This window comes from Martes martes, assembly GCF_963455335.1.
Source record: "Martes martes genome assembly, chromosome: 3".
NCBI classification, from domain to species: domain Eukaryota; kingdom Metazoa; phylum Chordata; class Mammalia; order Carnivora; family Mustelidae; genus Martes; species Martes martes.
The window spans coordinates 86,808,742-86,818,470 of NC_137890.1; the positions used below are offsets into that span (position 1 = coordinate 86,808,742).

The window sequence follows — 9,729 nt, forward strand, 5'->3', positions numbered from 1 at the left end:
CAGATGACCTGTCTGTCTAGGGGTAGCGAGGGTTGGCCAGGGTCTGTCCTAGGGGCCCCCTCTCAGTTAGAGGGAGTGTGTGTGGTCTTGTCTAGCCCAGGGTGGTGGACTGCCCTGCTTCTGGGGTGGGGGTGGGGAGCCTGGGAGAGCCCAAGGATGTGGGGAGCAGAGAGGAGGAGCAGGTGCTGGGAGACCGTGTCGGCCTGCAGGACAGAGTCGGGGCTGGTGCTGGTGGGTGGCTGCCCCGGTGGGTCTGTTGCTGGTGTCTGAGGTGGGTGGTGGGTGCTGCTTTTGTGTGCGAGGAGCTCATGCCAGGGTTGTGCACAGGCCGTGCTCCTTTGTGTGTGAGGTGGAGGTGTCTGTGAGTGTGTGCACCTGCTGTGTGTACCCCATGGAATGCTCCCAGCCGGTCACTAACTGCCTTTCTCCTCTGCCACTGCTGCCAAGTTTGAGGCCCCGGGGCCTTTCTCGGAGCAGGCCAGTCTGCTGGACCTGGACTTTGACCCCCTCCCACCTGTGGCGAGCCCTGTGAAGGCACCCACACCCTCTGGTCAGGTTGGTCTGAGTCCACCAGCACCTGTGGGCCCATGGGTCTATGGGGCGCTGGGTCATGGGCTCAGGTCTGGCCATGTGTGTCCATCTGAGCCAGGCCTTTGGAGTCGTGGGGTCAGTAGGCTCTCTTCACACTCACTGCCATTCCCCTGGCCCCCAGCTCTTGTCATCTCCTCCAGCCTTGAGCAGGAGGAGGGTAAGAACACACACAGGTCAGGGAGAAGGCCCTCAAGAGGAGGGTCAACTGAACACTCACTCGGTAACTTAGGGCCCCTGTCGGCGTCCTTTCCCTCTCCTTGCAGCAGGCCCAGGTCTGGGTGCTCGCTGGCCTGGGGTCTCCGTCCCCTGGCTGGCATCCAGGACTCGACCCTCTGGAGACCCGGGGGCCTGGTTCCATGCTGCTCTGTCCCTGCTGAGCTGTAGGGACCTGGGTTGGGGGTCACTGGGGACAGCTTCCCCCCTCTTCCCAACTAACCTCTGTACTAACTCTCTCCTTCTCCCTCTCTGCTGCGTTTAGTCAATTCCATGGGACCTCTGGGAGGTAAGCGGTGTTTGCTCTGTGCCCACCCCTGGGGGGAGGGGCTGCTCTCTATGTGTGTCCCGTCCCGCCCTGGCCTTTTCACAGGTGCATGCATATGCCCGCACAGGCCAGTGCTTGTGCGCACAGGGAGCGGGCCGTCACTGCTTGTCTCCAGCTGTCCCACGGCTTCCCGTCTGTGGAGAAGCTCCTCTCAGCCAAGCCCTGTGGGGAAGGGGCTCCTCCGTTTAGCTGGAGAAGAGGGTACTCGGTGGTTCAGCTCCAGTAATCAGGGTCTGTGAGCAGTTGCCTGGGAGGGATGTGGTGTCCTCCTGCTGGGCTGAGGCCTGTGAGGGGGGCTTTGGGGTGGAGGGTCTTTGTCCTTGAGGAGTTGTCTATCTGTGGGGGCCCTACAGGGCAGTGACATCAGGGAGCTGGCTGGGACAGGGGGGAGAGGGAGGGTGGCTTGAGATACAGGATGAACAGGGTGAGGCCAGGTGTCCTCGTGTGAGCAGGTCTGCTGGGTGGGCGTCATCATCACTGGGTGGCTCGGGCATGCGGCTCAGGGAGGGCATGGGACATCATCAGCAAACACGGTGCAGCTTCTGCAGGATCAGGGGCAGCTGGTGTGGAAGTGCTGGTAGCACAGTCTCTCGCCAGCTCTAAGGCTCCATATAACCTTACTCTGGGGGAGGCCAGAGAAAGCCTGGTGTGGGCAGCCACCTTGATAAGTGGGTTTTGGTGGGCGGCTTGTTTGCACCTGCTCGTCCCCTTAGCAGCGCTAGGAGCAAGGAAGTGGGTGTGGTTTTCTCTTTATGGGTTCCATGTCTGTCCCCCGCTGGGCCAGGCTGCCTGCCACAGGTACCCAGTCTCCCTTCTGCCAACACTGGGCTGCTCACAACTCTCTTCTCTTGTCTCGTGCCCTTGCCCAAAACCTCTCCTCCCTGGTCTCCCCCCCTCCCCCCACCACCCTATTCTCCCTGGTGGCCCATCACTAGCCCACAGAGAGTCCAGCTGGCAGCCTGCCTTCCAGGGAGCCCAGCGCTGCCGAGGGCACCTTTGCTGTGGCCTGGCCCAGCCAGACAGCCGAGCCGGGGCCTGCCCAAGTAAGTGTCCACCTGCCAGCCTCCACCTGTCCCCAGTCTCTGGGGGTGTAGCAGTGAGGAAGAGCCCCAAGGAGGGGGCACAGGATGGACAAGGCCTCTGGGCCTGAGGGTGAGGCCAGGGCCATGAGCCAGGGGGCCCCAGGATGGGGCTTGTCACTCCTGGTTGCAGTGATTCAGGCCAGATGGGCCCTTATTCTCTTCGCCAGCCCCAGCCTCCCAACTTAGTCCTCACTCAGATGGAGGGAGGTATGGTCAGAGCATCTACTGACCTATGGCAGGCACTTTCCAGAATTTTCTCATTTACTTTTCTCCCTAACCTAGACATTTCCTCCTTTTACAGATGAGGAAGGTGGGGGCTAGGAAACTTGAGTGATTGCTCCCAGAGCTTGGAACTGGCTGAGTGTGAGTGTTGGCCCAGGTCAGCCTGACTGAGGCTGGGCAATGTCCACTCTGCCTTGGCTGGGCCCCCACCATGGTGCCCAACTCTGTGCTGCCCCCTTCTTGGGGTTTGCTTGGCCTGCCCTGGGTTGTTGGGGCTGGGACAGGTGCTTACTGTTGTCCCTGAGTGTGGGGTCTACTGGCTCAACCACCAGGCCAGCAGGTGGCAAGAAGCTGAGGGTTGGCCAGGGCCTGTGAGGGAGGGTCTTGGTGGCATCCAGGGGCCTGTGTGGCAGGTCACTTGGCATCTCTGTGCTGCCAGCACCTTCTCCCAGCTGCTTCTCCAGCTGTTTCCCATGGCAGGAAGCTGGCCTTTTCTCCAGGGGATCCCTGTACCACACAGCGGCACTGGCGAGCTCTAGACACCACTTGGGGTACTGCCCTCCATGGCCCCCTTCCTTGTCCTGGTTACAGCATCTGTCCTGTGTCTGACCCCTTGCCGGCATTTATGTTGCAGCCAGCGGAGGCCTCGGAGGTGGCGGGTGGGACCCAACCTGCGGCTGGAGCCCAGGAGCCCGGGGAGACAGCAGCAAGTGAAGCAGCCTCCGTAAGACGACAGGGGCCAAGGCCCTGTCTTTTCTTTCCTGCTGTCCACCTGTCCTCCCGTTCGTGGCTCCCCGGCCCTGTGTCTTCCCTGTGCTCCTTGCTCTGTGCTGGTCCAGGTTACAGTTCCTATCGAGGAACCCGGAGGCAGACCAGTTTGGCATCAGTCACAGAGACCCTCCCCGTCCCTTGCCTCTGTGGCCCCTGCCCTCTTGGGACCAGCTTCCTGCCCATGCTGACTGTGCTTCCTCCCCCTAGAGCTCTCTCCCTGCGGTGGTGGTAGAGACCTTCTCAGCAACTGTGAACGGCACCGTGGAGGGTGGCAGCGGGGCGGGACGCTTGGACTTGCCCCCGGGGTTCATGTTCAAGGTAAGCCTTGGCCAGCTGACCCCACAGCCTCTGCCATCATCTGACCCGACAGTGCCCTTTTACAGAGGGCACTGAGCTGGGACGCTACGTGGGTTTGCCCAAAGTTCCCCCGCCTCCACTACCCCTGCTACCCAGTCGTCGAGGTAGCATCTTGAGCTCTGGTCCTGTTGCTTTCCCGTGCTTCCAGTCACCATGTTTCCAGGGCACACTGAAGCCACCACAAGGACTGGTGCACTGTGCTAGGTTGCAGATGGGTCCAGAGGCCTCGGAGGATGGGGTGTTGAGCTCTCCCCCAACCTCTGCAGGTGCAGGCCCAGCACGACTATGTGGCCACCGACACGGATGAGCTGCAGCTCAAGGCTGGTGACGTGGTGCTGGTGATCCCCTTCCAGAACCCTGAGGAGCAGGTAAGGGGCAGGAGTGGCCAGCAGGGGGCAGCAGAGACCCACCAGTGCACAGCTGCTCACCCCTCCTTCTCCTCTTTGCTTTTCTCTTCTCCCCTCGCTCATTTCCCCCTGCCTTCACCTCTCTCCCTTGTCTCTCCCTTCCCTTTGGTGTCTCCTCCCGTGCTGTCGTGCTGTCGCATTTCCCTGGGTCTCCATGTCCCCTCCGTCCATTTCCTCGGGCTGTCAGCTTTCCTTCTGGCTTCCTCCCTTCCTTGGCTCTGCCTTTCTCTCAGGTTTTTGCATCTAGGTGTCTTTCTCCCCTCCTCCTCCCCTACCCCTCAAGGTCTCCATCCCCTCCTAGGACAGGATCCCTGGCCACCTCTCCGTGAAACCTTTGGCCCAGCAGTGAGCTGGTGAGGTGTCCTCTTGTCAGCCTCATGTTGGGCTGCCTCTTCCAGGCTGGCCTTGCCCCCTGCCCACAGGGACAGTGTGTGGTTTCCTGCAGGACCCCCAAACACCCCCAGCTGTGTCCCCAGCTGCTTCTCAGGCCAGATACCTTTCCCTGCAGTGGCTTCTCCTCGTTAGTCGATCTCAGAGTGAGCTCCTGGTGGAGCCTGGGGCTGGCACAGAGTAGGGACTGCCCTCCTAAATTCCCACAGGCTGCTTGCTTTGGGTAACTGTGGGTTCTTAGCAGGAGGTCACTGTGGGTGCTGAGACTTGAGGGTAGTAGGTATCGACTGAGGCCACAAAGGCTAGGAGGTTTGAATAACAAGGATTTCCTGGGCCCAGTGCTAAACCTGCCAATTCCCCTCAACCCCCGGCTCTCCACTCATGTCCTCCCAGGGCCAGCCCTGGACTGGGTAGGATTTTAAGAAGCAGAATCCTGGCCCCCAGTCCGCAGTGGGAGTCATGTGGGTGGGTGGACATGGGTCAGAGAACATACATAGGCTCTGTGACAGGTAGGCCATGACATAACAAAGACCGAGGGAGATCCTAGGCTTAGTGGGGTCAATGATGGCCTCCACCATAGGCAGGGATGTATGGCTCCTGTGGGCCCAGGGGTCAGGGTCTGGGGCTAGGGACCTTGTCAGGGCTTCGGTAGGTGGTCCCTGTGAGGGGTCAGTTTGAAAGCAAAGGCCAGGTGTGTGGAAGAGGGCTTGAGGGGGTGGCCTTGAGTCACTTGAGAGACTTTAACTGGTCAATGCTCACCAGAAATTTCTGGTATTGTCTGTAGAAGTCTGGAAGGACAGCTGATATATGCTCTGTGAGCACCAGACAGTGGGAAGCTCCTGGCCTGGGATTGAGGGTGTTCAGGTACATTCAGACCAGTGCAGCAGTTATGCTGCCTTTCTAGAGAGAGGAGGACTCCCCCAAATGCCAGAGTTAAATCCACCTGCTAAAAGGCAGATGGCTCCTAGCTTGGGCAGGTTTGAGTCTGGGGTAGCAGGGAATGCTGCCTGGAGGAGGCATTCTTTCAGGTGGGTGTGATAGGCTGGAGGAAATGACCAGGAAGAATGAGGGGATATCCTCCCAGCCGGTCTCCAGTGTGACCCATGCCCTACAGAGTTTGAGTGCCCTCTGTCCCCTTCCCTGTGTGACCTGGGTGCTCTGCTTCACTCAGGATGAAGGCTGGCTCATGGGCGTGAAGGAGAGTGACTGGAACCAGCACAAGGAGCTGGAGAAATGCCGGGGCGTCTTTCCCGAGAACTTCACCGAGCGGGTTCAGTGAGGGCAGCAGCTGGTGCAGCTCTCTGGGCGTGTGAAGAACACCTTTTCCCGAAAAATGTGTGGGCTTTTTTTTTTTTTTTTTTTCCTGATTTTGTTTTTAAACTTTTGAAAAGGAAAGGGAAATTGAGGGGAGAGACCTAAGTCAAGAGGTGTTCTCCCAAAGATTAGGTTGTTTTCCAAAGAGCCTGTTTTCGGCAAGTCCAGTGGAATCACCAGTGTTCCTGAAGCTGCTGTGTCCCCTAGTTAGGTTCCCAGCCACCCCGGTCTCCCCCGCCCCCACACCGTGCCCGCATGTGTGCCTGGCAGCAGGGCGGGGCCTGGGGGCTGCCGAGCCACCACGCTTGCCTGAAGCTTCGGCTGAGCAGCCCGGGCAAGGGTCCTCTTTTTCCTGGCAGCTGCTGTGGGTGGGGTCAGGTCTCTCCAGAGACCTCAGGGCCCAGACATCGGGCTGGCCTGGCCCTGCCCTGCAGACCGTCTGTGTGCTGTTTGAAAATAAATCTTAGTGTTCCAAACAAAATGAAACCAACTGACAAAGACACGCAGAGAACTTGTGTTCATTTATTTGTCCTCACTCCATTCCTGTCTGCAATGCGACCACACCGTGATTATCAGTGGGTTTTCTACTGAGGCAGTCCGACCCCCTGACCCTCTGCCCGGGCAGGTGCTGCTGGTCAAGAGCCTCCGTTCTCCCAGTTGCCCCACCAGCTGCGGTGTGCTCGCCATCGCCTATGGAGTTGCTCTGGGCTCCACTGAATGCTTCAGCCCCTGCCCCCTGGCCATTAGACTGGTGGTCGGTTGGGGTGTAGGTGATGGGGGCCAAGAGACAGGTAGGGAAGGAGCTTGAAGAGCCAGCTAGGTGCCGCCCTAAGTGACATTATTTAATATGTGTGAGGACTCTGGGTTCAGGTGCCAGGACTCCATTTCCCGGATGTGGAAGTGGAGGCCCAAGGAGGGTGGGTGGCTGGCTGGTGAGGAGTGGGACAGGATTGTGAATCTGCACAGTTGGCCTCAGGGGCATGGGAAAGGCCTGAGCCTGGTGCCAGGAAGGACAAGCACAGCTGGGCCAGCTTCTCCCTCTTCACACTGCCTGCCTCGCTTTCCAGCACGAAGGTCCCCACTGCATGCGGCCCAGTTCTTCAGCTGCTCAGTGAGCTTGGGCCGCTGTGAACAAGCCTGTGACACACACAGTGGTGGCCTGGGTCCGGAGCTGTGCTTGCGGGCCCGGGGACCCACTGGACTTCCAGGTGGAAGGGACGTCTCTCTACATAACTTTGGATAGTGGAGAAAAGCCAGTGAAGGAGATGAACGTCAGAGTCTTAGATTTATTTTTGGGTAAAACCCCTGAGCTTTGTTTCAGGGGCGATAATTACTGCTGTGGCCTTTCCTTGTCTGTGGCTGACTGTGTTGGCTCTGCACACCATGGTTTCCGTGAGCACGGAGGGTGGGGGGCATACTGAGCTCATTTCCAGTTACCCCTGCTTTGGAAGCTTTAGCTTTTCATTCATTTGTCCATTCCTCCCACATTGACCACTCATGCTGGCAGACGTGGGCTTGAAGTTCAGGCTTGGTCCACTCCACTGTGCTTCAGAACCTGGGGTGTGGGGTGTGCTGTGAGAATCTTCCCTTTTATTTCATGATGAGAAATTTAAACACATCGTGCAGGACAAAACATTTGCCTTAGGTTTGTCTCAGTATGAGATTCATGGATGTATCAAATGGTGGCTTTGAGCTTCATCCCCTGACCCTCAAGGAGGTCCTGCCCCTTGCAGTGGGCTGCATTCAGCAGGAAAAGCCCTGCTCTGTCTCCCAGGGGTGGCGCCTGCAGGGAGCTCTGTGTAGGCAGTGGAGGAAGCTGACCCTGCACAGATAGCTCCCAGAGGGAGGGAGCCTGGGTGCGGTACCCCTGCCCAAATGGTAGGCAGTTGGCCTGCAACCTGAGCTGGGCTGAGTGTCTGGGAGCTGGAACACTACCAGGTTTGTGTCTGAGAGAAATTCAAAATTTAGAGGCGAACAGCACATACCTTCTCATGGCTAATGGTCCCTCTCCTTGCCCAAGGCCACAGAATCTGCACAAGCAGTGACCATCCCTGGGAAGTCCCCCTGGTCTCCCCTCCCTCCTGCCAGCTCCCAAGCTCTTCCACTGCGACTCAGACACTTGTCAGCTCTGGCTGGCCTCTTGTTCCTCATCCTTGGTTGGATTTGGAGACCACACTGGCATTGCTTCTCTTGGTCCCACCAGCCCTGATATCACCTGTGGTTTTTGCCTCTGGGAATTTAAATATTCACACCCTTAGTGTCACCCATTCCCAAATACCAGGTCTAAATGGAGACACTGTGACCAAACTTTGGGTTCATTTGCTCAGCAAGCCTTGGCTGGGTATTCTTGGCATCTAAAGTAAGTGGGCACTCAGGCTGTAGCTTAGGCCTTCTGTGATGCTCTTGGGTCCCCTGTTCCCTGGGGTTGGCTTCATCTTTGGACAGGATTCTCCAAGTTTCAGGTTTGATGTCTGTTACTTGCACTGTGCAGAAGAGACCTCCACAGAGGGACACGAGTCTTCCTTTCCAGAAGCCCCTCAGCAAATCTTTGTTTCATTGGCCTGAGTCACCAGTGCTGAGTCAGTTTCTGTGGCTGGTGGTCGGGCCTCTGATCAGCCCCCAAAGTTACAAGGCCTTGAGCCAGAAGTGGGCTGGGCTGAGTGAAAGAGGGTGGACACCTGAACACAAATTTGGGCATGGCTTCCAAAGAGATGGGGGATGGGTTCTAGGAGCTCAAACCAGTGAGTGTGCACTGCATGGTTTCTTCCAGAAGGGGCCATGAGACCAGGGAATGTGGCTGGATGGAGGCTACCAGTAGGGGTGTGTGTGTGTGTGTGTGTGTGTGTTTAGGAGTGCAAGCATGTGTGTGAGACTGGGGAGACCCTTGTATTACTCACCTCAAGAGGGTCAGTATGTGATCAGGAAATATAACTCATGTGGGGGTGTTCCTCCATGTTCCAGCAGGCCTCACCCCAGAACTTTTCCCACTATGGGAGATGATGTAGACAGTGTGTTGTCTTCCTCAGCCTGTGTGGTTGGGGATACACCTGAGTCTGTATAGATCCAGTCTCCTGAGCATTCATTCACTTGCTCATTCATTCATTCATTCACTCACTCACCAGCCATCTCCCACACAGTCCCTGAGATTACAGAGATTATAGAGAAGTGTAGTTCCTACCCCTGATGGGTAGGGACTATCGTGATTGTGTCTTCAAGGCTCTGGAGACAAAAGAGAGCTAGCACCCTGGCTTCCCAGGGGAGGAGGAGTCTCTGCTGAGCCTGTCAAGGTGATGGGCATCTCTGGGAGCTGAAACAGGCAGGTGCCAGCCCGCACAGGGAGAAGCAAGTGGAAAAGGAGGCAAGTCTGGGCAAGAGGAGGGGGTCGGCTGGAAAGGCCTGTGGGGGTTCAGGGCCTCGCTGGGGAGCCTGGAGCTCAGGGGAGAGGTTGAGGCCGAGGGGCACTGAAGGAAGCGATGAGGGCACGTGGGGGAATTTGTAGAGGAGGCAGGAGGAGGGCCTCTGGGTGGCCTGACCACCAATGTCAGGAGGGAAGGAAGAGGTTTTGAGGCAGGACTGCTGAGGAGTTGAGAAACACCTCCCTATAAGAAAAGCCCCTTCAGAAGCCATTTATGGTCCATGAGGCCAGAGAGGGTCAAGGCAGTCAAGACAGCCTGCCTGGCCTGCTCTCAGGCTGGGGCTCCTAAGAGGGGCCCCTGTGAACCTGGCAGACAGGGCAGGCTGCTGCCAGCAGCATCCCAGGCCCAGCTCTGGCTGTGGAAGAGCAAATCACTGAGGAAGGGCCCTTCTCAGCATAATTAGAAAGGATAATTAACAAGCAAGGAAGCAGCCTTCCTAACAGCTCTGATTACAGATGAGGACCCTGGCTGCGGCGGGAGGCTGGGGAAGATCCCCTATCCCAGCCGGCCAAGGTCAACACACAGTGACAAAGAGGGACATTGAGTCTTGCTCAAGGAAACACTTTGTTTGAGTCTCAGGGTGGCAGAAATCCTGGCCGCCAGCCGGTCAGCCTCCAGCGTTTATCTCCTGTCCTCGA

At 57.8% G+C, this 9,729-nt stretch overlaps 1 protein-coding gene across 12 annotated transcripts in view; it reads left to right on the forward strand.

Annotated features, from left to right (window-relative positions):
- The window catches only part of BIN1 (bridging integrator 1), a 55,643-nt gene extending 49,459 nt beyond the window's left edge, over positions 1-6,184 (forward strand). For 5 of the 12 annotated variants that reach the window (XM_080798541.1, XM_080798549.1, XM_080798546.1 and 2 more), the window contains 4 exons: positions 3,071-3,160; positions 3,415-3,525; positions 3,831-3,932; positions 5,533-6,182. In XM_080798541.1, coding sequence (XP_080654667.1) covers positions 3,071-3,160; positions 3,415-3,525; positions 3,831-3,932; positions 5,533-5,640 — 411 coding nt within the window. In that variant the 3' untranslated portion in view covers positions 5,641-6,182. Of the gene's footprint in view, positions 1-1,069; positions 1,094-2,067; positions 2,176-3,070; positions 3,161-3,414; positions 3,526-3,830; positions 3,933-5,532 lie in introns of all 12 variants that reach the window. The other 7 variants (XM_080798545.1, XM_080798544.1, XM_080798547.1 and 4 more) reach the window with 3 other exon arrangements.
- Positions 6,185-9,729: the final 3,545 nt, after the last annotated feature.